Below are 14137 nucleotides of genomic sequence, written 5' to 3'. Positions count from 1 at the left end.
AAGCTTCCTGTAGGATTTGACATGGTACATTCAAGTGTTGTTTCATCTCTTAATAACTTGAGGCATTTTATTTTTATCTTTTTTTAAATGTATTTCAAAGTTATTTATTACTGAGGATGTGAGTCCTACAAACCCAGAGATGGCAGGAAAGTTATTTGATACTGAAGATGTGAGTCCTACAGACCCAGTGATGGCAGGAACGTTATTTGATACTGAAGAGGTGAGTCCTACAGACCCAGTGATGGCAGGAAAGTTATTTGATACTGAAGATGTGAGTCCTACAGACCCAGAGATGGCAGTAAAGTTATTTGATACTGAAGATGTGAGTCCTACCGGCCCAGAGATGGCAGGGAAGTTATTTGATACTGAAGATGTGAGTCCTACAGACCCAGAGATGGTAGTAAAGTTATTTGATACTGAAGATGTGAGTCCTACCGACCCAGAGATGGCAGTAACGTTATTTGATACTAAAGATGTGAGTCCTACAGACCCTGAGATGGCAGGAAAGTTATTTGATTCTGAAGATGTGAGTCCCACAGACCCAGAGATGGCAGGAAAGTTATTTGATACTGAAGATGTGAGTCCTACAGACCCAGAGATGGCAGTAAAGTTATTTGATACTGAAGATGTGAGTCCTACCGACCCAGAGATGGCAGTAAAGTTATTTGATACTGAAGATGTGAGTCCTAGAGACCCAGAGATGGCAGTAAAGTTATTTGATACTGAAGATGTGAGTCCTACCGACCCAGAGATGGCAGTAACGTTATTTGATACTAAAGATGTGAGTCCTACAGACCCAGAGATGGCAGGAAAGTTATTTGATTCTGAAGATGTGAGTCCTACCGACCCAGAGATGGCAGTAAAGTTATTTGATACTGAAGATGTGAGTCCTAGAGACCCAGAGATGGCAGTAAAGTTATTTGATACTGAAGATGTGAGTCCTACCGACCCAGAGATGGCAGTAACGTTATTTGATACTAAAGATGTGAGTCCTACAGACCCAGAGATGGCAGGAAAGTTATTTGATTCTGAAGATGTGAGTCCCACAGACCCAGAGATGGCAGGAAAGTTATTTGATACTGAAGATGTGAGTCCTACAGACCCAGAGATGGCAGTAAAGTTATTTGATACTGAAGATGTGAGTCCTACCGACCCAGAGATGGCAGTAAAGTTATTTGATACTGAAGATGTGAGTCCTACAGACCCAGAGATGGCAGTAAAGTTATTTGATACTGAAGATGTGAGTCCTACAGACCCAGAGATGGCAGGAAAATTATTCTATCTTTAAATCTTTAAATCAAATTCATTTAGAGCACAAATATATGTCATACATTGAAAACATTTAATTCAACTACGGTCTCTAAAAGTGTGTGTGTTCTCTCACACACTCGCTACTCTTGAAATCAATATCATTGTTATACAGCGCAGGATTGACTGGCTGTGAAATTGCAATCAAACTGCGACTATTACCCTCCGACAACTGGATGCTACAGAGATAAATGATGTTTACAAATCCAACTCAAATTTAGCTGACATTGTTCAATCTGTTCCGGCGGCTCCATCACAGACTCAGTGTTAAAATCCGGACACACAAAGTCTTTACAACAGTGAGAAACGCACAATGTGTCCATGACCCATGAACAAGTCTGAGCCCGATGAAGCGTTGCTACACACACTGTTGCTATGCTAGCGACTGTTGCTGTGTCTCAAATCGCGCACTTCTCTAAGTGCACTGCTTCACAGTACACTGTAAGTGAGTGCACTACTGACTCCTTTAAGAAACATCTTAAGACGTTTCTATTTGTTCAGGCTTTTCCTTGATTTTCTGGAACTCCTGTGTTGTTCTCAGTATTATCTTGATCTTTAAAGTATATACTTTTTTGAGTATTGCTTTGATTGTTTAAGCGCTTTGTGACCCTGGTCTAGAAAAGCGCTATATAAATAAATATTACTTACTTACTTACTTACTTGTACAGTGTGCTTATTTCGACCGATAGTTCTGTCTCAAACCAAACACGGTTGCTACACACTTACTGGAAATGACTGGACAGTTTCTTCTTCTACTACTTTTTAACGCTGATGGCAGCCAGCTGTTACAAAACTATCGTCAACACTTTGAGCTTTTTACCAATTGAAACATGTTATTTAGTTGTGTTTCATTTTGTTATTATTGTTGTTGTGTTGTTTCGTGTTAAAATTTGTGTTTTCCCGAGACATTTATTCCGTCAGTGACTCTAGACGTCGCGTCACCAAGATGTCTGCCATTGAAAGTGAAATGAAAATAACATTGAATTTATGAATTATCGGAATGATAACATCCAACTCTGACTGTATGAAAGCATTAATTAATTTAAAATAAGTAATATATATAATATATAATAAACAAATAAATTGGAAAAAAATGCAACCCTTTAATATGGAAAATGTACTGTATTCAATTATTATTATTTTTCAAACATAGCCTTTTAAAAATAGAAATTAGGAATTAAAATATTCCCGTAACTTTCTTTCCTTCCTTACTTCCTTTCATCATTAACTCCTACCTAAAAAAAAATGCAACCCTTTAATATGGAAAATTATTGAATTCACTTATTTCTTCTTTAAAAAACATAACCTTTTATTATAGACATTATTGAATTTAAATACTCCCAAGATATTTTCAAATAATTTTTTTAAAAAAATGCAACATTTCACTTAAAAAGAATAAAGTTTCAACATTTAAAACATTAAATTTAAAATTTTGATGAAAACGTCCTCAAAGTTTAGGTAAAAAGAGATTAAATCCTAAGAAAAAAGGGATGTGTTGGAGTGTGTAACAAAAACAAGCTCAACTGCAGAGACTGACTATCAAAAAGCAACAAAACCTGAGAGAATCCAATCAGACCTCTGGAGATTTCAATTACCGCCTCGATGGAGTTTTCAAGATCAATAACTGAAGCTGCTTCTTGACAAGATGGTTCCAGGTGTGCCACGCTTTGACACAAACCCTTCCTTTTGTCGTTTTTTTCACCTGATAAATATTCATGTTTTTTTGGGGGGGGGGTCAGGGTTCCCTAGAAACGCTAGTGTAGCCTGCTATAATAGAGCCTTCTGTCGGCTCAAAAACCCAAAGTGTCGCCGGACAAGATAATAAAATGTCACCCGTCCTTCATCGCCCTCTTTATCGCCCTCCTTCCTGCACCAGACGGATGAACACGAGCGACGATTCTAGACGTCAGTACTGAGCCCTCGGACCAGGATCTAAGACCACATTGCATCTGCCGACATCTCAGCGAGGCCTTCTAAATGTGCGTGTGCACGTCTCATCACTTAAGGAGGGTCGTGGTTACAGTCCACCCCCTCCAACCCCCTCCAACCCCCTCCAACCCCCTTCATCCCCACACAGGTTTCCCATCACTTCCCACCCTGTGATTGGAAGTGACAAGCCACTCAACCAGAGGTGCCCCCCCCCCCCACACACACACACAAACACACACACACTCTACTCCATCAGAAATTGAGGATCTTCACTCAAGAGCTGTCAGTACGATTACATGTCAGCGAGAAATGAGTCAAGAAACCTCTGAAATCATCGTCTATCCGTACGTCCCTCTGTCGAGCCCCCAAAACACACCCTTGTCTGCTTTAGTTAACGCTTTTAATGGACGTTTAACTTCTGCTGCTAAGAACACACACACACACACACACACACTTACCTCCTGGACCTCGATTTGTGTTTGAGAACAACATCTGGGTTCAGCTTGTCTTTCCTGCGTAGTTGTATAAGAAAATAATGATACACTTATATATTTTTGTTTTTCTTTTGTTCATAAAATATCAATATTCTACAGCACTATATTGGATTTATTTTCTGGCTTTCAAGTTGAATAATCACATTTTTTTATTTGTAAATAACATCCAAATATTCACGCTGTTTGTTCTTTTTTGTGTTGCAATTAAACCGCTTTATACATCTGTGTCATTGGCTATCTGTGACATTTTGTTAGGAGTGTTAGAAAATATCAAAAAACATTTTTAAAAGATACTGTATCTATTATTCGACAGCACTTTTTAAAAATATATTTGGGGGAGAGGGAGGCCGGGGTTCAAATATTATTTTTTTTACGATACTTCTTTTATGGTTTATATTCAAATAATGTATTTTGAAATTATTAAAAATGATAAAGAAATTGATTTATTCATTATTATTATTTATTATTATTATTTTAAATTACCTTGCAGATATCGTTTTCATTGTTGTGTTTCAATTAAAACTTCCGGCCGCTAGATGGCAGCAGCAGTTATTACGTCCTCTACAGCTAAAGAAACAATCTTGGTCTCGCAAGATCCCCGGCGATGACTGAGGACGAGAGGATACAGTGACTCCAGCAGCCTTTTAAAGCTGATGTTTGGACATATTTTGGTTTCAAAACAAATGAAAGCAGTTACGACTTCGTCAAGAGTCATGTGGTCTGTAAATTCTGCAACACCAGAGTCAAGTACTCGACAATACTACACATATATATCCTTGTCACTACTTACTTATTTACTTGTTTTACCACTGGAACTTTTCTGATTTAACAATCGTCTTGTGTGTCATTTAATGTAAACACAAACTTGCTTTTTCTGCAGGTATTATGACACTAAAAAGGATTTTATGATTTGAATGACCTGTGCGGTTTTTTGAGATGCTGCAAACTTTATTGCGATATAATCATAGTTTTGACGAGTCAGCGATACGTAGGAATGAGCTTCCACTTTGATATAACTCGTCAACAAAAACCCCCCTGAAACTGAACTAATTTAAAATTGACTTTTTTGACGTTGGGATGATATTTATTCAACAAAAAACAAGAGGCTTTGTTTTTATTGGAATATAAAGCAAACGATCAATACTGACCACTTCCTTCTCTTCCTCCTCCAGGCGTGAAGCTGCTCAGCACTCCACGACAGTCCAGAGAGGTGAGTGAGGTTCTGTGTTCACATAATGAAGCAACGTCGTGCTAATGGAAGTTTAATATGTTTAATTTATCACTGGATTATTGAGTCATCCTCTAACTGTAATTTAATTTCATAATAATTTTTATTAATATTTTAAGGTTCTTAAAATGTACATGAAACAATAAAAATGTTATCATGTACATTTAAAAAAAATAATAATTAAATATTAACTACCAAAAAACAATTGCAATGCTAAATGCTACGATGCTAAAGAGTGCAAAGGACTCCAATTGCAGCAGGACGCAGTGGTGTGTGTCGCCTCTTACCGTCTCTTGACAAGGAAATTGGTCAGAAAAATTGCTCGACAGGTTGTTATAGTGCAAAAAAAACGGTGGAGGAATTTAACTCCATTCACTTTAAACTTCAGGTCAAACTGTGATGTTCCTTCGTCTTCTTCTCCACTTATTAAATGACCTGAATCATAGACACTCACAGCAAAGTGTTTCTTTTACAAATTCTAGTGCGAATAGTATCGTTTTTTCAAATAAATATGGTGTTTTGCTCATAGAAATATGAGAAATGATTTTCTATTTAGGTGTTACTTAAATGATCTACGAGTCAATCATGTTAATCCTACTTCTGCTACCACGTGTCGTGACGGTTGTGTTCTGTGAATCCTCGTCGTTACTTTGACCTACTGTTCACTCCTTTTTTTATTCGTTGTCAAGACGATGAGAGAGATGGAGAGAAGAGGAAAGAGAGTTTGTAAATGAGAGGGGGAGGAGGGTGAAGAAGGAGGGAGTAGAAAAACAGTTTCGGAGAAAGATAAAGGGAGGTTAAGAGGAAAGTGCAGACAGGGTGGAAGAGGTTATAACTGTGCGGTGACAGTGAGTGACAGCTAGAGTGAACGAGAAGCTGTTACGATTGTTTGTTTTAAAGCGAAGCCACAAGACCTTCGAAATGCAGTCCCGCAGAGGGTTGGTGACGGCAGTTGCACTCATTTACATAAAGTACTGAGAGCAGTGTTGGCAGGTTGGACGTGTTAGATTATTGTAATTTGAATTATGCTGTTTTTCTGGGATAATATTATACACACAACACACATAAAAAACCTTGCTATCAAAAATATTTTCTTAAAACACTTGTATCACATTAAATAAGACGACCCGGCTTTTACAGAATGGCCTTATTGTCGTACATTTTGCATTCTAGATGATTATTGATCGTACAGCGAACAGAGTAAAAGGTTTATCGTACAAATAAGATATTTATCGTAAACCTGGCAACACCGTCAAATCCTAAAAGAGCTTTGTCTTTGAGGCTGGAGACGCTTCAGTTTTCAAAATGAATGCAATAAGACACAGAAACAGTATATAGTGATACTGTAGTAACAAATATTTATGTGTAGTATTGTTGAGTACTTGACTCTGGTGTTGCACAATTTATAGACCACATGACTCTTGATGAAGTTGTAACTGATTTCATTCGTTTTTAAACCAAAAAACATCTAAACATCAGCTTTAAAAGTTGCTAGAGTCGACTGCATCCTCTTGTCCTCAGTCACACCGGGGGCTTGCGGGATTTACGTGTAGCTTTAGTTGTGGTGCACTTAACGACTGCTGCCATCTAGCATCCGGAAGTTTAATTGCAACAAAAGTGAATATTTGCAGACAAATTGTTATATTATATTAATATTGAATTATGCTATTTAATTTTAAACACACTTGACTGATAAAATATAAATACCGATCTAGTATTGTAAAAAGTTGCGATATATGGCCGTATCAATATTTTGATATATTTTTTAAATAACAAGGTTGTGGGTACAATGAACCCGAAATTAGCTGAGAATTAACGACACTTCAGAGTCTAAGACTCTCATCTGGCCTGGGAACACCTCGGGGTCCCCCGGGGGGAAGAGTATTGGCCTAAAGTCTGGGCCTGAAGCCGGGATAAGCGGGAGAAGACTTCCCGAAAGCGTCTCCATGTGAGGGCGAATCCGGGAGAAGAAGCCATGAATAAAAGATCATTAAAAAGAAACAAGCAACGTTCCTAATGAGGGCCAACAGAAGTTGATCCCAGTCACAGCCGTGAAGGACTCGCTCAGGCTGAGGGTCTTCTCTGACCTCAGATCCCCTTTCCCTGCAGGGACCATCATCATCAATGAAGGACTCGTATTCAAACTCTTTAAAAACTCCTTCTCCGGTGAATAGACGTGCACTGTGCACGTTAAACAGACGAGAGGAACCACTGGCTTGATTTCATATTTTCTCCTCCATCCCTGTGGACGGAGGAGAGTCTAAGTGAGGAGGGGGACGAGCCGAGTCCTTGATGGTCTCATCACCTGGTTGTAAAATTAAAATCGTACCTGCAGCTCACCGGCTTTATGGAGACTATTAGGCTTAATTGAAATGAAATGTCAGAATGAACAATGACCTCAGGCCTCGTTAGGTCCTGATTTAGATTCTTCATTACGTGTTTAGAAGATCTCACGCTCGGTTTAGAGCGAGGGCAGAAGAAGGCCTGGGTAATACTGCCACCGTGTGGCGAGGACGAGTACTGAATCTAATGTTGTTCCCCGTCATGTTTTCTTATTGGTTGATGGACTCAGGAGTTGATGGTGACCCTCATGTCTTAATCATCTTGAATTCATTTGAACTCTATTTTGGGAGTGAATTGGTTCAAACTTACCCGTGCCTTTTGTAAGAGGCAAGTTTGCCACATTAAAATAAAGGACGAAGAAAAAGAGCCTTAATTTGAAGGTAAAAATACTTGAGTTACTATGAAAAAATATTTTTAAAATCTAATGTGGAAGGTCAGAAAGTAACTTTTATCATGACATTATAACATATGTATTTTATTGCTTTTTTTTCTTTCATTTTAATAGATGAAATCTAATTCAGAAAGTAAGGATATTAGACTTATGTTATGACAAGTTTTACCTTACCTTACCTTACATAGTGAAAATACATGGTATTCATATTTTATTAAATATGTTATTTTAAATGTACAGAAATAACAACATCGTAATTCAAAAAGTCATGATATTAGAAAATATAATAATTATATATTGAATAATGTTCCATTTTAAAAGTTAAAATCTGATTCAGAAAATAAAGATATTAGACAGTAACCTTATGTAATGACGTTCTAAAATATATATTTTTTAAATATTTTATCGAATAATATATAATTAAAGATGTTTGAATCTAATTCAGAAAGTAATGATATTAACTTGTGTCATGAGATTATAACGTTTAGATGTTGAATATTTTATTGAATTATATGTTGGTTTTAAATGTTTAAATCTAAGAGTAAGTAAGGATATTGGAAAGTTAACTTGACATTATACACTATTTATTTCAACATTATATTGAATGAATAGTTAATTTTTTTAAATATAATTCACAAAGTAAGGATATTAGACAGTACACGTATGTCATTATACTATAAAATATATTATATAATATATATATAATATATAAATATTGTATTCAATAATATGTTGTTTTTTTTTTTATCTAATTTAGAAAATAAAGATATTAGTAGGTTAATTTGTGTTATGAAATTATAAAATATATATTATTCATATTTTATTTTATAATGTATGTTTAAATTTCATTTAGAAATTGAGGATATTACAAAGTTGTATATTGACATAAATTATATAGTTTACTAAGTTATTAAACAACATATTGTTTTAAATGTTTAAAATAATAAAACATTTTAAATGACTTGAATATGATCATTTTTATCTTTGTTTAAAACTTGTCTTCTTTGTTTCCAGACTCTATCTACGCAGGACAAAGACCGAACCAAAGTCCAGGTGTACCAGGAGCCACCACCAGGGGCAGAAGGGATCCTATCAAGTTTGATCCCTCCCATGCAGTTCCCAAACTTTGAGAAGAGGAGGCAGAACTCGGTCTCCCGTGGGTCCCGGGAGCAGGACATGGTCTCGGTCCGGGTCACCAAGAGACAGCGTAAGCTCCTGAAGAGCAGTCCTCTCGTCTACCCCGTCAACAACGCCTCGTCCGCCTCCTACTCCGCCTCCGGGTCTTTTCCCCAGCACAGCTGGAAAAAACTGGCTCGCGTCCTGGAGTCCCGGCGGCAGATGATGAAGTCGGTCTGTGCCAAGTACAAGAGCAGCATCTCCAGGACCATCACCCGCCACCACGTGAAGAACATCTACGTGGAGGACAAGTACAAGCTGCTGTACTGCCAGGTGCCCAAGGCCGGCTGCTCCAACTGGAAGAGGACTCTGATGGTCCTGGCGGGTCAAGCCGCCGACGCCCAGAGCATCAAGCACGACACGGTCCACTACGGGAACCACCTGAAGACCCTGGACAGCTTCGACCGGCAGGGCATCATGAAGCGCCTGGAGAGCTACACCAAAGTCATCTTCGTGCGGGAGCCGCTGGAGAGGATCGTGTCGGCGTACCGGGACAAGTTCGAGAACCCCAACAACTACTACCACTCGCTGTTCGGGAAGCCCATCATCTCCAAGTACAGGGCGAACGCCACCAGGGCGGCGCTCAACAGCGGCAGCGGCGTCACCTTCCAGGAGTTCGTGCAGTACCTGCTGGACGTGCACCGGCCGGTGGGCATGGACATCCACTGGGAGCAGGTCAACCAGCTGTGCAACCCCTGCCACATAGACTACGACTTCATCGGCAAGTTCGAGCACATGGAGGAGGAGTCCGACTTCCTGCTGCGCCTGGCGGGGGCGCCGCGGAACCTGACGCTCCCCAGCTTCAAAGACAGGAACCCCAACGACAAGCGGACTTCCACGCAGATCACGAAAAAGTACTTCACGCAAGTGAGCCTGCTGGAGAGACAGCGGGTCTACGACTTTTACTACATGGACTATCTGATGTTTAACTATTCCAAACCTTTCAAGGATTTATATTAACTCTCGTCCGCCGCCGCTTCGACATCCCCCCCCCCCCCCCTTCATCACTAATATCCACTTCTAAATGAGTGTTTTCTTAATAGCTTTCTACCCAGTGACGAGAAGACGTGTGTTGTGTGGTTTTTAAAAAAAATACTCCCAACTGTCCTCAAATGCAAAAGTATTTATCTCTTATAGCACACTGTGTTGTAGAATTACCACTTTATAGATGTTTTTTGCTTCTAAACAAATGTTTTATTATCGTTCAACAGGCTTTAAATGACGCCCTAACAGCAAGTCAAGTAGCATCTGCAAATTGTTGTTCCTGCAATCAGCGGAAATATTAACCAAAATCAAGGTTTCGTAGACTCGTGTTGTCGCCGGGTTTTATCTAGACGTGTGTTCTCGCCGGATATGTTCAACCCACAAAGTGATGGTTAATTCGGAATTGACTAATATTTTACCAGATCTTTGAGCCTGTGTACCACATAAAAAACAGTTTGAGTTCAGTAAGTAAAACCAGAAGGAAAACAAACACAAGGCGATAGAAAGATGACATATTGGAGATTATTAATCTCAGTTACGCGACAGTTAGAAGGTTCGGTTACACTTGTACAAAAAACTGTAAACGTTAAAACCCATAATTCAATATATAACATTTGAATTCTTCTGAAACATGCTTGCATATGATTGTCTGATCTCTTCTCTTCACCACGATCATATTTCAAGTAAAAAAAAAATTCAATATTTTCAAAGATAACTGGGTAGAATCAAAGTAGCTTTTTAAGGCCCTTCGAAGAGAATCGAGCAGGAGTTCGCAACCAAATAATTGTCATCAAACAAAGCCACAAAACACTTTTTCATCAATATTTATGTTAGTGATGATGCTCAGAGGTCAGTAGGTGGCGCCGCTCTTTTTAATAAAAATAGGTTTAATTTAATCAGTGATTCAAACATTACTCGGCACAAAGTGTCACCAACAGGCCTTCGATCATGAAACCTTCTCACATACATATATTAATAAGTGTGAAAATGTTGATACAGTAATCCCTAGATTTCCTTTTTAATTCAATGGAACTGTGATTGGCTCTTCTTCGGGTGCTAAAGAGGGACTCGTTCCTCCAACCAGGTTGTTTTCCAAATTCCAAATACATTTTTAAATTAAGGAAAAGATGAAAGGATGAACATTATCTTTCGATGGATTACTGTATTTTCATCATATATGAATTGATAAAAAAGTAAAAACTACTGAATTTAAAAAGGTGGCAGCAACTTATTTCGACTAAAAGTCATATATTGAGTCACAATATATTTATTGTTTTTTAGACCTGCAAAGTCACACTTTTTTGCTTTTAATTCTAACATAGCTTTTACTTGAATTCCCGTATTTAATTGTATGAAGGGTAAAATAGAACAATCAATAATTAGAGAAGAGAAAATATATGTTTTATTTAAAACTTCAATGCAGCCCCAGTGATTCTTAACTGGTGGGTTTGGGACCGAAAAGTGGGTCACAGACCATTTCCTGTGCAAAAATAAAGATCTTTATTTCATTTAAACTTGTTTAAATATCTTTTCTTGATTTGGCTGGTTATTCATTGCTGCTCTTGAGAACCAAAGCTGGACCAGTTGAGAACCAATGACCTTCTCAAGACAAGTCAATGTGACCAACAATTTTAAATGTGAAATAAATTTAAAAAAAGAGCAGAAATCCAGCTGGAGCACACGCTACATGAACCTGAACTTATCGTTAAAAGTTTGCATCTGTTATTTGACTTGCAGCAGCTTCGTAAATACCTCGATGTATCAGCGCGTACTAATATTCGATGTTCACGCTTCAACTAAACGAACCCTATAAACGTTAGATAGACGCGTCGGGTGCTGCGAGCACTTGCTGTAGCACTTCTGTACCCGGAGCTCAGCGGCTCCTTACCTTCGTCTCTTCGTCCCGTCACTGTTTACTGGGGTGGATTCTGGGGGCGTTCCTGAAATCACACCAAGTGAGTTCGGATCTTTATCAGCTTATCCGAGGTCAGGTCACGGGGGGGTCATCCTCTAGGACCCCGAGGTGTTCCCCCTGCCAGCTGAGAGTCCTGGTCTCTCCGGCTGTGTGCCCCCTCGACCGACACCTCTCCGGACCATGGAACGCCACTTTCTTAAATCCGTGACACCAAAAACCTCGCCGACTTTAATCCAGATATTTCACTCTGTCACCGTTTCCTGTGTGTGTGTGTGTGTGTGTGTGTGTCACTCTTCTACACCTTCATAGAGTCTTTTTGAGACTGTGTACAGTTGTATAATGGGCATTCAGATGACTCTATATATTTTTCTATGTATTTCTTATATACTCTCTCTCTCTCTCTCTCTCTATACAAATGTATCTTCGGCGCTTCTTGGTGAAATGATGTTTCTTTTCCTTTCAACTTATATCAACGTGTGTGTGTGTGTGTGTGTGTGTGTCACTCTGTCCACGACCCAACGTCCACCAGCTTCGTCCAGATACTTTTCAGGCTTCGCTTCGTAACGAAATTTACCGTTTGTGATGCAGGAAGTTCATTCTGAGCCACGGCAAGTAGCACAAATTATGATTTTAAAATGGTTTATTTTTTGGGAATGACTTCCGAATAAGGTCCATCTAAAGAGTGCGAACGTCCAGGAAATCTTGACCCTTAACTTTCTTAGGTGAAGGTTGCCGAGTGTGCTTTTATTTTGACATGATTCCATCGATTGTGTAGTGATTTAAAGCACACGATGACCAAATAACTTGCTGTGATGCGAAGTATTTCTACGCTTTTCACGTTCGCCTCTCCCGATTTTACTCCTTAGCTCCGCCCACTTCCAACGCTGAAAACCACACCCTCTCCAGAGGGGATTGTGGGTAAAAAAAAAAGGCAGACGGTTTTGTGTTACAACAACAAGGTTAAATTATTGATAGTACCTTTGGGCACGAGATTCAAGAGATGGTTTGTACTGATTGTGAAAACATATATATTCACCGCTTCTCCATCGCTTTGCAAAAAACAACCTTTCATCTCTTCTTTCATCTTTTCTCTCTCCTTTGATGGCGTGATCATATTAGAGCAGCTATTAAGACAATTGGTGATTTGTTTTGTTTTTCTAATCCCAGAGTAGAGAGGATTCACTTGATTGAGACTGAAAAAGGAAATTAAAAAATAAGAAGCGGTGAAATGGAAGCAACAACAAAAGGAGAGAGAAATAATGCTGGAACATGTCGTTGAGTGACAGCAGGCGAACAGAGCGATTGTCAAGTTTCCTGCTGCCACACGACGTAAGTGACAGAAGAAAAAGTGTCGCAGCCGAGCAATCTGTCAAACGCTAACAAGAAATGTGGCGTTAAAAGCGCCGAAATAATATCTTTGTTGAAAAGATAAACGAAAGACTGAGACACAGAAATATGGCGAACAAACATCTTTTCATTTGTTTTTAGACTTTAGTCTCTCAAATATGTTTTGTTTTAATTGTCATTATTTTCTGTTATATTTTTTGAGTATTTTTATCGAGTCTAAAAGGTTTAAGCTCAAAAACTACACGTTAAAAAAATGCAATATGTTGTATCTGCTAGATTTTGAAATGGATAAATCAAATAGATTTGACTGAACTTTTCGTCTTTTATTTAATTAACTTAATGCATTTTCGACTTCATTTGCAAATGAATACGTTTTCTTATTATCTAGGAGTTTTGTGTACAAACATTAACCATAAAACACGTCAAATAATGTCCATTTTTCCTGCTCACGACCTGTACAAACGTGTGTCACGATGTCACAAGTGTTTTCAGCTGTACAAAGCTCTGGCCAAAATGATCACATGACTCGTCCACATCCTCTTCTGTCAGCTCCACACAGTGTCCACAGGCTCATCCGAAGCATAATTCCACTAACAAGTGAATGTATAACTGTTGATCTTTGGTGCAAAACGTGTATATAATCTTAGATCTTAAGCCCTTTGCCTTATTTAACACTGCCAATCAAACGGTGTGATTCAGGAAGACATTCTTCAGGTGCTTTTCTTTCTGGCTGATGAGTGTCTACTAATAAAATTGTCTTAAGCATTTTCAACTTCTCTTTTTGTGTATGTTGTGTGTGTTCATCTTCACAATTGAAGATTTTCACGTTATGCAAATGTAAGGTTGGGAAAGTGACTTGAAGATTAAAGTTATATTAGTCATTTTTAGTCAAAGTCATTTTACTTGTACAAGGAGAGAAAAATACAGAACATACTTTCTAATGTGTTTTGATTCATTCATATAGTCCCTGAAACATATTTCATTCTAAAATACAGGACGGTTATACAAAATGTATTCAGTTT

General features: G+C 38.5%; 1 protein-coding gene across 2 annotated transcripts in view; it reads left to right on the top strand.

The window, feature by feature from the left end:
- chst8 (carbohydrate (N-acetylgalactosamine 4-0) sulfotransferase 8) overlaps nucleotides 1-13887 on the top strand; it is a 214974-nt gene extending 201087 nt beyond the window's left edge. For both annotated transcript variants that reach the window (XM_087793591.1, XM_087793590.1), the window contains exons 3-4: nucleotides 4904-4941; nucleotides 8708-13887. In XM_087793591.1, coding sequence (XP_087649717.1) covers nucleotides 4904-4941; nucleotides 8708-9829 — 1160 coding nt within the window. In that variant the 3' untranslated portion in view covers nucleotides 9830-13887. The remainder of the gene's footprint in view (nucleotides 1-4903; nucleotides 4942-8707) is intronic.
- The last annotated feature ends 250 nt before the right edge of the window (nucleotides 13888-14137 follow it).

The sequence above is a fragment of the Callionymus lyra genome, chromosome 6 (assembly GCF_982586985.1).
Source record: "Callionymus lyra chromosome 6, fCalLyr1.hap1.1, whole genome shotgun sequence".
Taxonomy (NCBI): Eukaryota; Metazoa; Chordata; class Actinopteri; order Syngnathiformes; family Callionymidae; genus Callionymus; species Callionymus lyra.
Note: the sequence above shows the minus strand (reverse complement) of the source record. Positions and strands in the feature narration are given on the sequence as shown.